The sequence below is a fragment of the Microcaecilia unicolor genome, chromosome 5 (genome assembly GCF_901765095.1).
Source record: "Microcaecilia unicolor chromosome 5, aMicUni1.1, whole genome shotgun sequence".
NCBI classification, from domain to species: Eukaryota; Metazoa; Chordata; class Amphibia; order Gymnophiona; family Siphonopidae; genus Microcaecilia; species Microcaecilia unicolor.
The window spans coordinates 275,630,121-275,652,483 of NC_044035.1; the positions used below are offsets into that span (position 1 = coordinate 275,630,121).

The 22,363-nt window shown below is 42.7% G+C and overlaps 1 protein-coding gene across 2 annotated transcripts in view; it reads right to left on the minus strand.

Annotated features, from left to right (window-relative positions):
• Positions 1-4,095: 4,095 nt before the first annotated feature.
• The window catches only part of ROBO1 (roundabout guidance receptor 1), a 578,749-nt gene continuing 560,481 nt past the window's right edge, over positions 4,096-22,363 (minus strand). For both annotated transcript variants that reach the window (XM_030204239.1, XM_030204238.1), the window contains 3 exons: positions 12,930-13,235; positions 8,434-8,630; positions 4,096-5,774 (listed from right to left, as the gene is read on the minus strand). In XM_030204239.1, coding sequence (XP_030060099.1) covers positions 5,760-5,774; positions 8,434-8,630; positions 12,930-13,235 — 518 coding nt within the window. In that variant the 3' untranslated portion in view covers positions 4,096-5,759. The remainder of the gene's footprint in view (positions 5,775-8,433; positions 8,631-12,929; positions 13,236-22,363) is intronic.

Genomic DNA, 22,363 nt, shown 5'->3' on the forward strand with positions numbered 1-22,363 from the left:
ATAGTGTCAGGGCCTATTGTATAAAGGTTATGTTCCTATATTAAGAGCATAATCTATGCTCCAGAATAGATTAAGCTCGTAATTTAGGGGAATAAATTTAGAAATGTAAACTTTATGGACTAAGGTCCTAAGTGTGTGTGAATTATTTTAAAAAATATATTTTTTAGATGATGTGTGTCATGGAAGTGTTAACTAGCTAACACATTCCCATTGGCATGGGACCTGTAAAATAATCCTATATAATAAAACGCACCTCCAACATTCTGAAGCTGACTGCATGGCTGAGGCATTCCTGCTCTCTGTATCCATCTCCTGAATTGACATCACGTACGTCCGGGTTCGTCACAAGCAGAAGTGACCAACCACACGAGGTTTCTCGGCTTCAGAATGTTGGAGGTGCATTCTATTAAATAGGATTGGTCAGTTCCTTGAAGCACAGCCAGAGCTCAGCGTCCTGCACAGTAACGCTTAGACACCAGAGAGAGAGAGGGGGGCCTGACACCAGAGAGAGGGAGGGGGGCCTGACAACAGAGAGGGGGGGAGGTATCTCTGTCACACACACTCTCTCTCTCTCACAGTCAATGTCTTTCTCTCTCTCACTCTCACACACTATGTCTCACACTGTATCACATTAACTCTCTATTTATTTTTTGTTACATTTGTACCCTGCACTTTCCCACTCATGGCAGCTCAATACGGCTTACATATTGTATACAGGGACTTATTTGTACCTGGGGCAATAGAGGGTTAAGTGACTTGCCCAGAGTCACAAGGAGCTGCCTGTGCCTGAAGTGGGAATCAAACTCAGTTCCTCAGTTCCCCAGGACCAAAGTCCACCACCCTAACCACTAGGTCACTCCTCCACTCCACTCTATGTGCCACACAGTCACTCACATACTCTTTTGGTCTCATACACTCAGTCTCACAGAGAGTCGGTGTCTCACACACACTCTCTCTCGCATACACTGTATCTGTGTGAAACACACTCTCTCTCTCCTCACTGTCTCACATACGCACTTGCACACACTCATTCTCACACATACTCTCTCTCTCTCACAGACACTCGCACCCCAGACTCACTCTCTCTCTCCTCTACACCACACACACACACTCACACATTCACTCTCTCTCTCACACACAGTCAATCTCACATACACTCTCTCAAACATACACACTCTGAGGAAAACCTTGCTAGGCGCACCCGTTTCATTTGTGTCAGTAAATAATAAAAAGCCCTAAAGTACTGCTGCTTTAAATATGGCTTAGTGCATAGGAAAGTCTCGTGTGAAAACTGTGCTAATCCCAGATTCTAATGTCCTTTTAGTAAAAGTGGCCCTTAGGGCCCTGTTTACTAAGCAGTGTTATAGGTGCATTAACATTTTTAATGCACGTTAACCAGGTACGTGCCTACAATATCCTATAGCGCCTACACAGCTAGTGCACGCGCTAAGTGTAGGCACGCTAAAAACACTAACGCACCTTAATAAACAGGGCCCTTAGTGTCATGGACTGATTTGGGCTGGGTTCCAGATTTATACAAATGGTGTGCCTTTTATATGCTTTCCCCATAGCATAGCTATTCGTCAATGGTCTAATATTTTTATATCGTTGAACACACCAAGCATGCCCACCTTTCACTACTTTTTATAATATTGCTTTGAACCCCCTTGCCATTGGATTATCTTTAATTTTCTGAATGGCAAAGTGCAAACTCTCAATATTTGAAGATGACATTATGGCATCATGACAGTGAATTCTTCCACATCTGCCAGAAATAATCAAGAAATTCTCTCCACTTTCTGGTGGAGAGAATCCTACCATTAAGGGGGTAAGTTATCAGTGTGGACTTACTGTTAAAATGAGTTATGTTGCCATAATTGTGCTATTTTAGCACAGGATCCCATTTTATGCAATGAGACCCTATGCAAAAACAGCATGACATGGTAAAATAATCCCCAAAAGCCTACATTGATAACTCTCCCCCTAAATATCCATGTGTGTCTGGACGATGTGAAGCTCTGTTTCAATGACAGTATGATTATATAAAATATCTAGGAGTTAAATTTTATGGGGCACTTGAAGATACTATGAACAATACTGTAGATAGTATGATAATGGTAGTCCACGAATTGGTAACTCAAAGTCTCTTGAGGTAAGGGGTGTCTCCAAATGAGTTAGTTTTGCACGAACCTTGACAGTAATGAACTTCACCCCAAGCCAAAGTATGTGGAATATCATCAATCTTTTAAATTTACTGCTAATGCTTGGCCAAAGAGAGCTTCCTTCTGGAGTTCACAAGATGCACACATTTATTTATTTATATACTGCCTAGACTTAAGTGGTTTACAGTTTTTCTTTTTCAGGAACTAGTACTGTCCCTAATAGGCTCACAATCTAGTATTATTGTACCTGGGGCAGTGGAGGGCTAAGTGACTTGCCCAGGGTCACACAGAGCTGCAGAGTACTACTACTATTAATACTACTACTAATCATTTCTATAGTGCTACTAGATGAATACAGCGCTGTACACATTATGGGGGATATTCTACATATGGCGCCTAAAAAAATCAGCGCTGACTACGTGTATTCTATAATCGGCCCCTAGGTTTAGGCACCAATTATAGAATACGCTTAGCTGATATTTCAGTGCCTAAATCTATGCGCATCCGTTTACACCAACAAAAATGTGCAATAAATCCCAGCACGTAGATTTAGGCACACATATTATATAAGTAGGCAAACAAATTTCAGAATGCCCATGAAATGCCCATTTCCCTGCCTATAACCATGCCCCTTTTTGCCTGCACACATTACAAGTTCGGCACACATCGTTATAGAATATGCTTAGCGAGTTGTGCACCTAAATTCTAATCAGTGCCAATTAGTGTTCATTATTGCTTGTTAAGTGCTGTTATAAGTGCTCATTATCTTAGTAACCCAATTGAGTTGCTTGCTAGATAAAATCCAGGGGTGTATTCAGGTACTTTTCTGTCCCTAGAGGGCACACAATCTAAGTTTTTGTACATGGGACAATGGAGGGTTAAGTGACTTGCCCAAGGTCACAAGGAGCTCAAGTGAGAATCGAACCCAGGTCATCAGGATCAAAGCCTGCTGCATTAAAAATTAGACTACTCCTCCAGAATTGATCCTGGTTTCCCAGAATCTCAACCCACTGCTAGTCATTAGGCAGTAGCAGGAATCAAACCCGGTTTCCCAGGTCCACAACTCACTGTACTAACTTCTCCGCTCCATGAATAGGCAACTTATGAAGATGTTCTTGAAAAGTCCATTTAATTAAGCAGGTAGCATTCAATACAATGGAAAATATTTCTGTATCATTCTGCCACATTTTCTTGGTCTCTGACTATATTGCTTGGTATTGGACATATATAAGTGGTGGAATATGGTATGTCTGCAAGAAAATACAAGGCTATAGCAGCAGAGCAAACATAACCACCTATATAGATTTCAGTGTAAGTGGCAAATTCTTCAGCAGAATATAGCAAATATGTGTGTGCAGTGGAAATGATTAATTTTGTGCAGCAGGACAGGTTTGTTACCTTATGCCAGTTTAAAATATACCAAACGTTCAATAAAGATATTTGAATAAAAAATATATGGAGACATAATTTAGAGGCAAGAAAAGCAGACTGTGAACCAGAGAAGCCAGGGTTCAAATCCTACTTCTGTTACGGACACTCTTTGTGAGTGTGGGCAAATTATATATTTTTCATTGACTTGGGTACAATTTAGGACTGTGAGCCCATTTGGGCAAAAGAAACAGCTCATGAATTAATTTGCCTTGTGCTTGAATTGGGGAAAAGATGAATAATATCTAAAATCCAGTAGAATTCTGTTCTGTAAACCAAAGCAACATACAGGTAAACCAAGGAAGAAAACAACAAAATGATATTTGAGAACAATTTAATAAATAATGTGACAAAAATTACATTTTTGATTATTTGATCCTCATTATGCAAAATTATGGCTAAAAATAAGAGGTTGCTTCTTACATGAACATAATAAAACATTACTTACATGGATTGTTCCCTTAGACAGCATACCCTTTCTATGTGATCCTGTTTAACTCTTGTGGTTTTTAAATTAACTAAATGAAATGTTTCAGTCTTCCATATTCAGCTAATCAATTTGTTGTTTTTTTTTTTTATTTCAGTGATGCTAGTCCTGATGCCTCCACAAGCAAATACACAATTTTCCATTAGCACCCAAGACAAATGGAAGAAATATTATTACAAAACAACAACAACAAAAAAGAGAGAGGGAAAGAAAAATAACATGGATTGTAAAATCTAGGGATGGAAGACATTCAATTGGGAAACTGAAAAATAAAAAATATCTTCAATTTGAGCTTCATTGAATTTTTGGGCTGGTAAGACAGGTCATAAAAAATGAACCTTAAATGGTCAAGGAAAGTGAGAATTGGCCAACTGATCACCCCTCTACGTTGGTGTGTGTATGTATGTGTATATTTATATATAATTATATCTTTGCCATCTGACATCTTTCAAACAAATTTGCCTACAGACTCATTGTTAACACAGATGAGGAATAAAAATGATTCTTCTCAACAATTTTCAGTAAGACACACAAAAAAAGGTTAATAGTTACAATGGTTTACAAATAATGTTTAGTGATTGTGCTTTTAAAACCAAAAAAAAAAAAAAAAAACACAAAACAGTGCATTACAATTTTTTTTCTCAAAAAAAAAAAAAAAAAAAAAAAAAAGACGACAAGATCAAATAAACCTTCCTCAAGTGGCACTTTCACTTTTTGAAAAGTGAACTGACTTATAAAAGTTGGAATCTAAGATAGGGATTACTAAGATACCTTATTTGCTCTGTCCAATATTAGGAAAGCCAGGTTTGCCCTTCCCACAACCTTCTCTCTCCATTAGCACGTTCTGCATGGAAAAAATTTCTTTTTTGTTTTTGCTAGACTTCCTGTACGATATCCTGAGACTACCAGAGACACAATTGATTTAACCTCCATTCACCCAGTAGCACAATTTTGCTACAAGCACAACTTAAATGACGGACATGAGGAAGACCGATTTTAGGGCCATGGTAGCTTAAAAAAGGGGCATATTTACGGCCCATCATGTCACTTATAGCTTATGCCTGAAAAACGAAACACTGTCTGCATAAGAAACCTGTGGAACTGATGAAAACAGTTCCCCTCTTGGACTGAAATATGCAATTCACAGGTGCTAAATACAGCAAGAAGCAAAATTATGACCCTATGATACTTCTTTGCATCACATTTGCTGTACCCAGATAGGTGTTAGTATAACCAAGGGCGCTGGTGGCTTGTCGGTATATTGCTGAGTGCCTTGCCCCGCCTCCCAGGAGGACGGAAGTTGCAATGGGAAAGCAAAATAGGGATTTCCAGGTGTTGACACCCTCTGCTGGCCAATCCCTGAAGCAGCACTGGCATCCGCTCTGCAGGCAGCTGCTTTTCAGCTTTGCTGGTTGGCGGGTACTGTCAGGTGCTCTTCCTGATGAGTGCTGCTAAGAGGAGAACAGAAAGGCTAACAAGGAAGGAAGGTGTAACAAACAAAACTAAAGAAAATAAATGTTCGGCTGACATCATGGATTGAAGAAAGTGAAATTTGTACACTCTGATTGCACTGAAGGGAATTTGTGGCATCAAACATTATCCAGCAAGCTGTATCTTCGAGATATTGTTATCTCTCTGAGTATATTTCGTCAGCACATATCTCAATTTCACTTCTATATTCTTCAGCTTTCCGTTTCCTGCAAACAATCAAATGGTATAAGGAGAGTGTTAAAAGTTTGCTGATATACAGATAATTTACTAGTAATCATAATGGCAGTCCCGATTTGATATTAATGTAAATAAAAAAAATTAAATCTGCATAACCTGCTTTGCTTCATTTCCAATTTGAACAATAATTTTCATTTCAGATTTCATGCTTACTTTCTATAGCCTGATAAAAAAAATCAATTCAGCCATCTATCTGGCTTGTTCACTAATGAGTCTTCTATTGGATATTCATTAGCTTCACAAAACAACTCTGGTCTTGCAAACAAAGGTCTGGTTTCTGACCATAATTTATTTTAAATGTTTATATTGTGCTAATCACAATGCTTCAAGGCAGATCACAACCCAACATAAGAAATGCTCAACATAAATCATAAAAACAAAACATACTATACATAAAACAAAAAAAAATTTCAAACCCTAACCCTCTCCCCCCTACCGTGCACAACCCATACTCAACCAACATACTAAAATACAAAAATTCATGCCACCAACTAATTTCCAAAACTGTAATTACTATACTACATACAGGCTTATATTCCACTACATTCTAAGCGGAGAACACCAAGAAAATCTCTTCAGTCGAAGGACAATACCATAATACTAAGCTTGAACAACAGAATTACATTATTCAACTAAAATCATATCTCAGAAAACAAATATGTTTCAAAGCTTTACAAAACAAGTAAGTTGGCAACATTCTAATCTAAGATGGAAGACTGTTCTAGATTCTTATACCATAAAAAGGAAACAATGTTTTATATTTAACAGCCTTTACTGCTGGATAATTGAGCTTTAACTTCTGAGTATTCCTTGATGTCAGCAAATTGTTTGGCAGGGATAGAGGTTCAATCAAGCCTTCAGAATTTAGACCATAAAAGGCTTTATAAATCAAACAAGCAATTTTAAACTCAACTCTCTTATTTATTGGAAGCCAGTAAAAGGCAACCAACAATGGACAGGGACACTCAAACTTAACCAAATAAAATATCAACTTGGTGGTCATGTTCTGCAGTAGTTGAAGCTTTCTCTGCAGTTTGGACTAATATAGATTCAGCAACAACCTGAAACTATTTTTTACCAAGTGAAGCTCTAATTGCTCTAAGCTGGTGTAACTTAAACAAGAAATTTGTCACTAAATTGTTTACCTGTGATTCAAAAGCCAATCTTGAGCCTAAGACAATGCCCAGAACTCTCAACTCTTTTTCAATTTTCAAAATTTCCCCGGATGTCAATTTTAATTCTTTGACTGGTATAGACTTATAATCCCCAAACCACAAGATTTTAGTGTTGGACTTGTTTAACTTCAAAAAGTAAAGTCCAGGAATCTATCAATGAAATGTTTTGTCTCAAACTTGAAAATGTTATCATCGAAAGAACTCTGTTCTGGACACAACAAAAATATGTTACTGTCATCATAAGACAAAATATAAATTCCCAACTTGGCCAGCATTTTTACCAAGCAAACAAATATAAATTGAACAACATGGGGAGAGCGTTGAGCCCTTGAGGACCCCACATTCAAGCCGCCAGGGAGGCGAAACATCTTCGTTTTTCTTTACCCTTTAAGTTTTTAAAAGAAATTCACCTAACCATTTTAATACTATATCGGCAATCCCCAATTCACTAAGCCTATGCAACAGCACTGAGTGATCTACAGTATCAAAAGCTTCTGAGATGTGAAATTGAAGCAGAATAATCTGTTTACCTCTACTTATGCAGCTTCAAACTTTAAATGTCAATGTCAACAAAAGTGTCTTTGCTGTACAGGGTCCTAAAGCCATGTCCTCAGACATCCGTTGGACTCTTTGGTTCTCTTTTTGGACCTCACTTAGGGGCCCTTTTACAAAGGCATGCCAAAACGTGACCTGCGATAGTGTGGGTGTGTGTATTGATGCACGCTGGACTATTTCTCTACCACGTCTGGGAAACAAGGGGGGGTTTGGACCACGAAATGGGTAGACCCTATAGCATTTTCCAGTGTCGGTTTACCCGCGATTGCACTCTGATTAGTTTGACCTCATTCACAACTCTACGTTCTCATATATGTGCAGAGTTGTATACCAGCGCTTTTGACCCGAGTTTATTATTTGACCGCTGATGTAGGCGCTTGTAGGCGCCGAAACATGGACTGTGTCGGGTCCCCTCTTTATCAATCAATAAAAGAATGTTGGATATCATCTTCAGTGTTGGATTCATCCTTTTTTAGCCTCTACTTTTGTCTGCTGTCAAACCATAACAGCACCTGCTCTACTATCCCATAATTTCCTAGCCAATCCAATAAAATCACATGACCAACCATGTTGAATACTGCTGAAATATCTAAAAATGAATTATGTTTGTTTCTTACACAAATGTATACAAGTCATGCCTTTCTCTGTTCTTCCACAGAACATTATGTTCACTCTGAGACAACTCTACACAAACTCTCATGACATTGTTGAATAAGCTATAGATTCTCCAATAATACCAGCACAATCCCTACAACCTTTTCCAGTGTATGACTAATAGAGAAAGAATTTATTTAAAGTTTTCCAGGTTATACATTTTTTGTACATCCCACAAGTAAAATAATCTATAACAACTGAGCAAAGATAAAGGGTGCAAATAATAATGGATCTCTTGCTTTACCTGTAGCCCTTCTTCCTCTTCTCCTCGTTCATAAGTTCCTAAAACCTGCATCTCTGCAGCATTCCGTCGGCCCGTACTTCCTTGATCTGCTCTCCGTCTACCTCCTGAGCCTCTTGAGGACATTGAGCTGGAGGAGCTAGGATCTCTAGGATTATTGGAAGTGGGGAATGTAGGTCTACAGTATGGCAAGATATCCTCTGTGTAAGAAATACAAAATAGAATCAAGAGAAGCTAAGTCATTAATGAAGTATGAGAGAACATACACAAGGACTCACCATTTTTATTTAATATCTACTTTAAGCCTATAGCTGAGCTGTTTCACTTGATGGCTACAAAAATCTATATTTACCCTCATAACATATGACTACTCTTACCCACTGAACCCGATCTACCTACAGCTTTGAGTAAATCGACTACCTAAGAGCATAATCAAGAATGGGGAAAAAACCTACAGCAGCTGGAGTTACTCACATGTGTCATTTTAATAGATCCCATTTTACAAAATGGGCCTAGTTACTAATATTAACAGTTAACAGTGTTAACAAGTACTAACATAAGTGCTTGCTAATAGCTCTAGTTGTCTGCGCTCATGCAAAACAGAGATTATGTGGGTTCTTAACGCAAGCAGCCAGACATCTGACATCAAAATACTTTTGGGTAGCTATGAATTCCCCCTAAAATTAAAGGCAAGGTGGGTATCAAGATACTGTTGAACTCATTTACTTTGATCACACAATATGGAGGTTGCAACCTCTTGCCATAGTCTCACTGTACTAAAGTGACTCCTACGCAGTACCGCAAGACTATAGCAAGAGACTGCAACCACACTGGGTAAGGTACAGCCATAAGCAGGAGAGAAAGTGCTTCGCTCCTGCTCAAAAAGATTCACTACATCACCAGGAATATTCACGTAGGCTTTAAGACCACAAGAGAGGGGGGACTGCCTGCTCTTGGCAGGTACCTGAAAAGGGGAGGCCTGGATCATAGGGGAGGGGGTGGAGGAACTTGGCTGCATCAGCCACAGCCAAGATTGGGACAAGGCTGGTATTCAGCCTGCCAAGCACTAGCTTACCACATGGTGAACTGAATATTGGTCTTGGTCACATCCTGTGGCAGCAGGTAGCCTCCTGTCATTGGCAAATGAAAAAACACAACAGATTTTCATTTGCCAATGCCAGGAAATGAGAGGAAATGTCACTGACTTCCAATCCTTAATTACTATGCCTTCACCAAAGGAAATAAGATGTGACACCCACCAGAAAGACTTGCTTATTAAACTAGGAACGTCATTAAAATTTATGATTCATAGATATGAGTGTAAAGCAGATGAATATACTAATAAATTTACTACAGTAGAGAAGATCTAGAGGGACATTTTCGATATTGCATCTAAGTCAGATTTTGGACATTTTGGGCCTTATTCTATAAAAGTTATGCTCCTAAATTAGGAGCATACTCTATGCGCCAAAATAGATATGCTCGTAATTTAACAGCATAAACTTAGGAACATAAATTATGCTCATAAATTAGGAGTGTAAATTTAGGAGCATAACCTTTATAGAATAAGGCCCTTTGTGCTAAATCTACCAAATCTGAATAGGAAATCTACCCAATTTTGAAAAAAGAAAAATGTCTCTTTTTCAAAATATCATTTCGAACAAGGCTTTGTGCATTTATCGTTTTAGGCCATTTTCAGAAAGAAAATCCCACAAGGCAAAAATGCACAAAATCAAGCCATTGGGATGTAGGAGGGGCCAGCATTTTTTTTTTATTATTTATTGATTTTAAGTTCTTTTAACAAGAGTACACTTGTCAACTGAAATACAGCAAGGTAATATTAAGATATAAGAAAAGTAAAATGAAGATAAGTACAAAGGAAAAAATCTAAGAATATTAGTTGACTTTTAAACCACAATTATTCCGCTTTGCTAGACCACACACTGAGTGAGGGCGTTAATGAATTAGAGATTACAAAGGAAAATAATTATAACTTAATTAAGGTTACGTGCAATCCTCCAACACAATTTAAACAGACGTTATTTTAGTTGTTTTAAATCTAGAAAGGATTTCAGTTGATCAGGAGAAAAGAAAACATATTTCATCTGACCCAGCCGAACAATACATTTACAAGGGTAGGCGAGAAAAAAAGATCCCCCCACTTCAACTGTCCTCGGTTTCATAGCCAAAAAGGCTTTCCTCTTCTGCTGGGTCAACTTTGTTACGTCAGGATATATCCATATTTTCCTACTTCCAAAATGAGAATTGGTGTTCTTAAAATAAAGTCTCAGGACAGAATTAAGATCCTGTTCGAAAATAAAGGAAACTAAGAGTGTAGCCCTCTCTGTTACATTTTCCAAAGACTGTTCCAGTATGGCAGATATAGTATTCACATCAAAGTTCACATTTTCTGCACCCCTTATTTCTCCTTCTTCCCCCCTGGGGTTACTAGGTAAATAGAAAATCTTATTTATTGGAAGTATAGCTTCCAGTGGTATCTTTAAATTTTCTGTTAAGTATCTTCTGAATAATTCCAGTGGATTAGTCCCAGGGAGCTTGGGAAAATTCAGAAGGCGCAGATTCAAACGTCTGTTGAAATTCTCTATCTGCTCAATTTTTCTACGAATATCCAGATTATCCTTAGCTACAGTAGCTTTACTTTCTTGAAACTGTTCAACATCTTTTTGCAGCTGTGTAACTCGCATGGCTAATTCCTCTTTAACTGAGTCCACTGTATTTTTTAAATCTTCAAATTTAGTATAAAGAGCATTTACTTCACCTGAAGATATCTGCAGGGTTGAGTCCATTTTGATTAACATCAGCCAAATCCTTTCTAGATTAACCTCCGGAATTTTCTCTGAAGCTCCAAGGGATTATTGGGCCTCAGACCTCAGCAACTTCTACAGCAACGCTAGTCCCCCGCTGGGTTCCACCTCTGTCACACTTCCGGTGGTGTTCCGGGTTCCCTCTAACGAAGCTGCTAACGTTGGGCACGGAGGAATCTGCGATGTTGAAGGAGGGGAGAGGGATGTCTCATCTCCCCGTAAGGGCTCCGCTTCTTCAGATTCCCTTACTATGGTATCCGCTCCCCTCAATACCTGGGAGGTCCCGGCGAAGATGTGCTCCAAACTCGGCTGGATCGGGGACGAGGTTGAGGAAGGTGGGGGCACTAACCTCACCATCCCTTTCCGTTTGGTATGAGGCATAATTTTAAGAGGTAAAGAATTACTCTTTAATTCCAGCTAAGTAGCAGCGTCTCACAAACCATCCGGTCACACCGCCATCTTGACACGCCCCCGGGGCCAGCATTTTTAGCAGACTGCTAACCCACACATCCCAGGAGAGCAATGGGACACCCTAGTGGGCACTGCTGTGGACGTCATATAAATGTTCCCAGGTACACATCTCACCATTGCTCCCTTATCTCAAAAACCCACTACCCCCAACTGTACAACACTATAATAGTCCTTATAGGTGAAGAGGGCACCAATATGTCGGTACAGTGGGTTTCTAGTGAGTTTTGGAGGGCTCACAGTTTTCACCACAAGTGTAATGGGTTGGAGAAGGTATGAGCCTTGGTCCACCTGTCTATAGTTCACTGCACCCACCACTACACTACTCCTGGCTATAACATCTGAGGAAGTCATGGAGGCTGGTAAGTACTATATTTATTCACATTTTTGTGGGGTGAGAGGGGGAGGGGGTGATCAGTGACCACTGGGGGAGTAAGGGGGGGGGGTCCATCCCTGAATCCCTCCAATGGTTATCTGGCCATTTATGGCACCTTTTTGTGTCTTCTTATTCATTAGAAAAAAAGGTCTAGACCAAAACATTGAAGTTTTCACCCTAGAAGTTTTGATTTTGTTTCATTATGGCTGTAAAACGTCCAAGAGTTAGGCCCTCCCTAATCCCGCCTTCAAAATATCCCAAATATGCCCCCTTGTGATTTGGATGCACTGCAGTCAAAAAGCAAGATAGACCTCTGCAAAATAGGTTTTGAAAATACCAATTTAGACATTTTGAGAAGAAATCCTTGCAAATGGTGCTTTATGACACTTTTTGGACGTTTTTCTCTTTTGAAAATGAGCCCTTTGTCACCTATTTCTACATTTTCCCAATAACGTTCCAGGATGTATGTTGGCTGATTTTGTTCCAATTTTATAAACTCAAATTTTTTTTTATTATTATATTCCATTCTGTTTCATACATTTATAAGGGTGCTTACATGTTTTTTGTTTTTGTTACTTTTTGCAATCTCCATTGCTTTTGCTGCATTGTTTCTAATTGTTATTTGATAATGTTTTTCCCTGGACTATATATACCATTAACCGTCACTTTGACTATGTATTGTTTTGTTATTTATTGTTCATATTATTCACATTTTTGAATAAAATTTTCTTAAATTAAAAAAAGGAACATAATCAAAATTAAGTCCAAGACGTTCTTTTACACAGGCTATGCTGTTTGACACTAAAGAATGAAACATTTTAGTAGCATACCTTGGAGATGGTGAGTTTTTGCTGACGTGCCCTCTCGCTTCATAGCCTTGCTGCCTCGCATCCTCCCTTCGCTTTGCTCTTGTGGCTCTCTACGTTCCCCAGAACTTGTCCGCAAATCAGACTGATATCTGAAGTCTGCCCCTTCCCTTCCCTTGTAGCCTGCTGCTTTCCGCTCTGCTGGTTGGTCTGTTCTTTGGTCAACAGAGGTGTGTTTCTGCAACATACCATGACGTACTTCCAACTGAGGCCTGGGTAGTGCGTTCGGAGATTTTATAATGGGAGGTGGCACTGGAGGAGGTGGCAGATCTAGACAATTCAAAAGAAATGAGGTTACCTTTATAACATTGTATGCTATGTCAACAGTTAACCTTATAAATATATAACCTTATAATGCATCACACATTTAAGACATGAAAACAGACTTGGGAACTCTTGCCTGTTGATGGGGTAAATCATGGGTGTCCAACCTCGGCCAGGGCTAGTGATAGACATTCAGAGGTCCAGAAGAGAAACTGGGGAGGGTGTCCCAAAGCTGATCTTCAGCCTATGTATTCCTAAGCTTGAGGCAGGTTTGGGGGCCCCCTGTAGTATGGGGGCCCAGGGCAATTGCCCTGTTTACTACCCCCTAAAGCTGGCCCTGACCTCGACCCTTGCTGGGTCTGGTTTTCAGATTTTCCCCAATGATTTTCCCCAATGAGATATATTTACATACAACGGAGGCAGTATATGCAAATACTAGCCGTTGAGTCCGTAAAAACGGGCTAGTAAAGGAAGGGGGGTTTGAAAGGCCCCCCCCCCCCCCGGCTAGGTCGCCGCCGCCGCCACCCCTTCACCCGGGCCAGGTACCTGGCTTCACTATTCAAACCGGCGGAACGCAGCACACAGCTCATCTGAGCTGCCGTCGGCCTTCCTTCTTCTCTGCGTGTGTTCCGCCCTCATGGGACGTAACGTCGGTGAGGGCGGGACACAGGCAGGTAAGGAAGGCCAATGGCAGCTCAGATGAGCTGTGTGCTGCGTTCCGCCAGTTTGACTAGTGAAGCCAGGTACCTGGGCCGAGTGGAGGTTGGGTGGGGGAAGCGGTAGCGGCAACCCTGGGGGTGGGAGCGGTGGCGATGGCGGTTCCCTCACTCGCAGGTACGCAGGTTCCCTCTTTGTCACGCCCCCATCATCACATATTGACGCGGGACAGAGAAGGTCTCTACTGCGCATTTGCGAGTGAGTACGCCTCTTGCCATTTGTATGTTTGATATCTCATGCATATTCATTGGGGAAATCAGTGCCAACTAGGTGTATGCTATAATCGACGCTTATATTTAGGCACCAATTATAGAATACGCTTAGTTGATATTTCAGCGCCTACATCTATGCACATCCATTTATATCAACAAAAACGTGGCATAAATCACAGCACATAGATTTAAGCACACGAGGCCATATTCTATAACTAGGCGCATACATTTTGGAACACCCATGAAACATGATTTATAGAATCTAGCCCAATATGCTGAAATCTTCTACCTAGTATGTGGTGGTACCCAAAAAAGCAAACAATATTAGGAATTACTAGTATAGGAATAGAAAATAAGACAAAGAACACTATAACATCTCTGTATCGCTCTATGGTGCAACCTCACCTTGAGTATTGTGTAGAATTCTGATTGACTTATCTAAGATTCAAAGAAGGGCAAACAAAATGATCAAGAGGATTGAACTCCTCTCGTATGAGGACAGACTTAAAAAGTTAGAGCTGTTCAGCAAGGAAAAGAGACAGCTTGGGGGGATATGATAGAAGTAACTCAAATCCTGAGTTGTATAGAACGGGTAAATGTGAATAGATTGTTTATTCTTTCAAAAAGTATTAAGAATAGGGGGCACTCTAAGAAATTACATGACAATACTTTTAAAAGGAATAGGAGGAAATATTTTTTTACTCAACAAATAGTTAAGCTTTGGCTCTCGATACCGGAAGACATGAAGTAACAGTGGTTAGCTTGTCTGGGTTTAAAAAAGGTTTGGACAAGTTCCTGGAGGAAAAGTCCATAGTCTGCTATTGAGTTAGAAATGGGGAAAGCCACTTGTCCCTGGGATTGGTAGCATGAAATCTTACCATTTGGGATTCTGCCAGGTACTTGTGACCTGGATTATCCTTTGCTGGCAGCAAGATACTAGGCTAGATTGACCATCAGTCCGCCCAAGTATGGCTATTCTTATGTAGGTCACATCTGGAATTCTGCCATTAGTCTGTTCTTTAGGCCTCTGATGAGGCTTCTACACAGACTTCAGGCAATTCAGAAAGTGGCAGCCTGAGAGTGTTTGGCCTTCCTAGGTGATGGGAAAATTAGGTTCTTACCTTGGTAATTTTCTTTCCTTTAGCCATTACGTATGGGTTGTGTCCATCAACCAGCAGGGGGAGATAGAGAGCACTCAAATTTCACAGTGCCACATGGTCAGCTAGCTCCACTGTCTCTTCAGTATTTGAAGCTTCCAAAGCAGTATAACAAACCACAATGGGAATAACATGAACTTTCCTCACAGCGAACGATGGCCCCATAACAAGGGCATGAACTCAAAAGGAGGGAATGAACACATCCTCCTGGAGGGAATAAACTCGTCCTCCTCTTTGTATTTATGGAGGGAATACACACATCCTCCTGGAAGGAATGAACTCAAACTCCTACACATGAATTGGAGGGAATGAACTCATCCTCCTATAAGTGAACAAGAATCCTGAAGACTGTTTTCCAACTTTCTCCCAAGGAAGGATTAGAACTTCAGGAAACAAGAACAGAACCTGAAACAGATTCACATCATACAGACAATCATACAGGGAGGGCTCATGGCTTCATCAGCTATGACTAAAGGAAAGAAAATTACCAAGGTAAGAACCTAATTTTCCCTTCCTTGTCATCAAGCAGATGAAGCCATTACATATGGGATGTATCAAAGCAATCCCTCTATAAGGTGGGAACAAGTCACACCACGCGCTAGCACTTGTGCTCCAAAACGCGCATCCCTCCTAGCAGCCACATCCAGCTTGTAATGTCGGGCAAATGAGAGCTTCGAAGCCCATGTTGCTGCACTGCAAATCTCATGAAGAGAGAGTGCTCCAGTTTCAGCTCAAGAGGAAGAAATCGCTCTGGTAGAATGTGCCTTAAAGGCTACAGGCAGAGGCCGGCCAGCAAGCAGATAAGCTGAAAAGATAGCTTCTTTGAGCCAGCGGGAAATAGTGGCTTTAGACGCTGGAGACCCCCTGCGAGAACCTGATAGTAAAACAAACAAATGATCAGAGGTCCTGAAAGAATTAGTAACTCGCAGATACTGCAACAGAGTCTTGCGCACATCCAACAGGTGCAACTGCCCAAAGGATTCTGGAAACTCCTCCTTAACAAAAGAGGGTAGAAAAATAGGCTGGTTTAGGTGAAACGCTGAAACCACCTTAGGTATGAAGCATGGTATGAACTGTGACCCCGGACTTTGAAAATTGCAGAAATGGGTCTCGACAGGACAGCGCCTGGAGTTCTGACACCCGTCTCACCGAAGTAATGGCCACCAGAAAAACGGCCTTTAGTGTCAAATCTTTCTCTGACCTCGCCGTAGCGGCTCAAAAGGAGAACCCTGCAGAGCCTTCAAAACTAGCCCCAGGTTTCAAGCTGGACAAGGTGCCTACACGGGAGGACGGAGCCGAAGCACCCCTCAAAGAAACCGTGCCACATCTGGATGAGCAGCTAAAGACACGCCTGCAACCTTACCATGAAGGGAGGCCAATGCTGCCACTTGCACCCGCAGGGAATTATAGGCCAAGCCTTTTTGTACACCATCCTGCAAAAAGTCCAGAATCGGCGAGACAGGAGCCCGCATGGGTGTGATCGCTTTTGAAACACACCAAGCCTCAAACTGGCGCCAGATCCTGGCATAAGCCACGGAAGTGGACCGCTTGCGGGCCTGCAGGAGAATGGAAATAACATTATTGGAATAGCCTTTGCCTCTCAATTGCGCCCTCTCAATAGCCATGCCGTAAGACCAAAACGGCAGGCGTCCTCCATGGCCACCGGTCCCTGCGACAACAGGTTCGGTACCAGAGGTAAAGGAAGGGGAGCCTCCACTAACATCTGTCGGAGGTCCGCATACCAAGGCCCCCTGAGCCAATCCGGGGCGATGAGAACCACTTCTCCTGGGTGAAGCCGAATCCGCAGAAGCATACGCCCTATCAAGGGCCACATACCAGAGGCCCAGAGGCCAGGGTTGAGCCAAGGCATCCAACCCGGCTGAGCGAGGATCTCTCCGTCTGCTGAAAAGCACGGGACTTTGGCATTTGAGCTTGTCACCATAAGATCCATTACGGGCTTGCCCCATTTGGCCCATATCTGCAGGAATACTTCGTCTGCAAGTTCCCATTCCGCTGGATCAATTTGATGCCTGCTTAGATAATCGGCTTGCACGTTGCTCTGACCTGCAGTGTGAGCTGCCGAAGGAAACTGTAGATGCAGCTCGGCACAGTGGCAAATCTGTTCGGCCTGCGCAGCCAGCGCTCTGCACTGAGTGCCGCCTTGTCGGTTTATGTAGGCCACTGTTGTCGTGTTGTCCGACATCACTCTGACAGCCAATCCTTCCAGGGTCACTTGAAAGGCCAGAAGCGCCTGAAACACCGCTTTCAACTCTAGGCGATTGATGGACCACTCTGACTCGTCGGGTGTCCAAAGACCCTGGGCATGCTTCCCCTTACAATGTGCGCCCCAGCCCTTCAGGCTGGCATCTGTCACCACTAGGCACCAATCGGGGAGTGCCAGCGGCATTCCTCGCCGCAGCATGCTGTCTGAGAGCCACCACTCCATGTTGAGTTGGGTCACAGGGAGCCAAGAGAGTCTGCATTGATAATCCTGAGATACTGGAGACCATAGTTGAAGCAGGGAATACTGCAGAGGTCTCAGGTGTGCTCTCGCCCAGGGCACCAAATCCAAGGTGGCCGTCATCGATCCCAACAGCTGGACAATGTCCCAAGCTCGCGGGCGGGGCATCCTCAGGAGCAGATGGACCTGATTCTGAAGCTTGCACTGCATTTGCTCGTGTAGGAATACATATCCCGAGTCTGTGTCGAACCGTGCCCCCAAATATTCTAGAGATTGCGAGGGGGTCAGGTGACTTTTGGCTACATTGATGACCCAGCCCAGAGATTGCAGTACTGAGACCACTCTGGCTGTAGCTTGATGGCTCTCTGTTGCGGAGTCTGCTCTGATGAACCAGTCGTCTAGGTACGGGTGAACCCGGATACCTTCTCGCCTAAGAAAAGCAGCTACTACCACCATTACCTTGGAAAAGGTTCGGGGAGCTGTGGCGAGGCCAAAAGGCAAGGCCCGAAACTGGAAATGTTTTCCCATCACCGCAAACCGCAGAAATGTCTGGTGCGGGGGCCAAATTGGAATGTGCAAGTAAGCTTCTTTCAGGTCCAGAGATGTGAGAGAAACTCTCCTGGCTGTACCGCCGTACTGACGGAGTGCAGGGTTTCCATGTGAAAATGCCGCACTCTTAGGGACTTGTTTAATTCTTTTAAGTCCAGAATAGGGCGAAAAGACCCACCTTTTCGCGGCACCACGAAGTAAATGGAGTAGCAGCCGAAATCGGCGGGAGGCACCGGGGGAAACCGCCCCAATGTGAATCAAGCCTTGTAAGGTCTCCTCTACTGCCGCCCGTTTGGCGGCAGAACACCATTGGGACGCCACAAACACATCTCTTATCGGGGCATCAAATTCTATTTGGTATCCTTCTCTGATCAGGTCCCAAGACCCACTGATCTGAGGTAATCTTGGCCCACTCCTCGAGAAAGAGGGAAAGACATCCTCCTATAACAGGAATCGAGGAGGGGACCGGCGTACCCTCATTGAGAGGGTCGCCCTTGAACTCCAGGTCTTGAGCCTGCTGCTGCTGCGGAACGTTTGTCCGAGCGAAAGGAGTTCCTCTGCTGAAAACCGGCCACGAGAAGTGGACCCAGCAGAATGCCCCAGGCGGTATCTTCTAGCTTCACGGAAGCGAGGTCTATAAGAGGAGTGAACCGCCTGACCCTTGGAAGGAGGCCATGGCCTATCCTCGGGTAAGTGCTGGGGTTTAGCATCTCCCAGGCCTTTCACAATTTTCTCCAACTCCTCACCCAACAGGAGAAGGCCTTGAAAGGGCAAGTTCACCAACCTTTGCTTAGAGGCCATGTCCGCCGCCCAATGCCGTAGCCACAGAAGATGGCGAGCCGCCACTGCTACAGCCATCTGTTTAGCCGAAGCTCTGACAATATCAGAAAGGGCGTCAGCCAAAAAGGACAAGGCCGACTCCATTCGCGGAGCCACTTCAGACAAGGGCTCCGCTCCATCACCGGGATGTTCCACTGCCTGTTGCAACCATGCCAGGCAGGCTCCAGCAGTATAACAACTGCATGCAGATGCCCGAATAGTAAGACCAGCAATTTCAAAGGACCGTTTAAGTGCTGATTCCAGTCTACGGTCTTGCATGTCCTTCAGGGCAACACCTCCTTCAACCGGGAGGGTAGTTCTCTTTGTCACAGCTGTGACTAGGGCATCCACCTTAGGCATTGCAAAGCGAACCAAATGCTCCTCACTCAGAGGGTATAATTGCCCCAAAGCCCTGGAAACATTCAAAGGTCCTTCGGGGTCAGCCCATTGAGCTGAAATAAGCTCTTGGATGGAGTCATGCAAAGGAAAGGCTCGAGCAGGCTTTTTGGTACTTGCCATCCTCGGATTTCCAGAGGAGGCCACGCCACTCCCAGAATCTTCAATAGAGAGGACCTGTAAGACAATCTGAAATAAGCGCTGGAAGCTCCTCGCGGTGGAAAATCCTCACCGCAGATGGATCATCTGGATCCAGTGGCCCTTCTGCACCTTCCTCTGGTTCCTCTGGCCACGAGGGCCTGCCAGACCCCTCAAAGTCACCACATCCCGACCACGGGGGGGGGGGGAGGGGGGTGCACCACTCTCTGAAGGGGAATTTACCGTTCTGCGCTTCTCTTGCGGCCAGCTATCAGGGAAAAACGCCTCAGAGGGCAATCCCAGGCCTGCATCCACCGGAGGGGCAGTAAGGGGGGCCATAGAAAACCCCTGTGGCTGAGCTCTTTTAAGCATATATGCATTATGAAGCAATAATACAAAGTCAGGGGAGAAAAACTCGCCCTGGGCACCCGGTTCCAGTCTGTGGCTAGTAGCTCTTTGGCCAGCCTCAATTCGAGGGCCCCCTCCGGTCTCCAGACCCGCTGCCCCAGACCCGCTGCCTCAGCGGGGGTCGCGCCATGTGGTGCTTTCAACATGGCACCCGCTGCCAGCTCCACCGAGCGGGAAGAATCATCACTTGCCATGCTCGGGCCGGCTCTTACGCCTGAACAGCACGTTTTACAGAAAACAGCAAAAGAGGCAATCAAATCAACTCCGGAGGTACAGAACAGTGGGAAAGGCAGGGAAAGGCGAACCAATGTGCCTGCATCCACCAAGTATAGAGTGGGAAAGAGCAGGGAAAAGTGAAACTAATGTGCTCACATCCACTGGGGGGATGGGTAAGGCAGGGAAAGGGCTAACCTATGTGCCTTTAAAGTGAAGCTGCTATAGCCTCTAACACCCCGGCTGACAACTGGCAAGTAAGGAGCCACCCCCAGGCAGATTTTTAAGGAGCTTGATCAAGCTGCAACCACCCTGCTTGGGGAGATAGAGAATACTGAAGAGGCAGTGGAGCTAGCTGACCATGTGGCACTGTGAAATTTGAGTGCTCTCTATCTCCCCCTGCTGGTTAATGGCTTCATCTGCTTGATGACAAGGAACAGCAGTTTAACCTTTGCTATGGCTACTTATTAAGGCCCCAATAAAATTTTAATTTTTACAGTGGTTTTTGGGGTAATGCATGAGAACAGCCCATGATATTTGAAGGGCAGGTTGTGTCGGTGTACTCATGCTAGTGTCTTATGCACAAGTCAAGGCTCATTATTGGATATTCCCACGTATAAGATGATGAAGCATGCAAGATTAAAGGAGGGCTTTTTCCACTGTTATTTAGTCATTGAAGAACAGTTTACCAGCTGATATTAGACATCAGATGAGTTATGCAGGTTTTCTAACAAAAACTCAAAACTTGGTTGTTTTCAAGTTGAAGTAAATGGTGTATTCAGCTGCATAGTTTCTGAGCTGTTGCGATTTTGTTTCTACTTTTATCATATATTGCTTTTATAATATTTTGGCTGTTAGTGGATTTTTATTTTATATTTACTTTTGTTATGTGGGTTAATTTTTGTCTTTGTAGAACATGATGCTTGGCAACCATTTTGGTACTAGGAGGTTCATCATTAAAAATATTGGACTAAATCCATGCATGTACCTCTATCCATGTATTTTCAGTGGCATTATTCCCAAGATTCTATATATTGCGCCTTAATTTCCATGCAGAAATTGAAGCGTATTCTATAACAGTGCACGTAACTTAATTGGTAAACCCAGCTAATAAGTGCTGAAAATTGGATGTTACCAAGCAATTGTCACCTCTAACTGACATTAAGATTTAGGTGTACAACTCGCTAAGTTGCATTGTTGAAAAGGGGTGTGGCCATGGGCAGGACGTGGGCATTTCTAAAATCTATGCATTTTGTTATAGAACACACCTGGTCTGCACCTAACATGGCACAAATGGCTGCAACTATTTGGTCGCGTGGAGAGGAACTCGATGTATTCTATATACCCCGTGGAAATCTATTCTATTCTGGTACTTATATCCAACTTATGTCTACTCAAGAATCAAAGCAGGTAACATAAAGCAAAGAAATAATGAACTTGCCCTTAAGATAGAGACAGAAATTGAAATTAAAATTCACTAATTGAGATAATAACATTTACTAAAAAGAAAGGTCTTTAAACCTTTACGAAATTCAAAATAATTAGAGACCTAATTTGTAAAGGTACCATATTCCAAATCATGCTAGACAGATAGCAAAAGGAGCTTACATGAAATTGTTTTAATTTAATATTCTATAATATATAGGTGTGCTTTAGAGAATACACCTAGGCATATTTTTTTTTCATGTGGAATTTTTTTAGGCACCATATATAAAATCTTGATTGTTTTTCCCTCTGAGTCTTCAAATGCATGGGTATGCTTTGGAAGAAGATTCATGGCAAATATCTTGGAAACTAAACCAGTTGGCAGCTCTCAAGAATCAAACTTAATGAGCCCTGCCAAACAGTATTAGGAGAAGAGATAGAAGAGTATTTGGGGGTTGCAATCACATCCTTGCATCTGTTTAGAAACACATTTAATTCTATTTCACAATTCATCTTATTACGGTAAAAAACATTTATTTTCCTTTGGGACAGTCTTGCCATAATTGAGGAAACTCTACTGAAGACCACATGTACACATGAAAACATTAAAAGATCTGGCATCATCATTTGTTTTCCCTT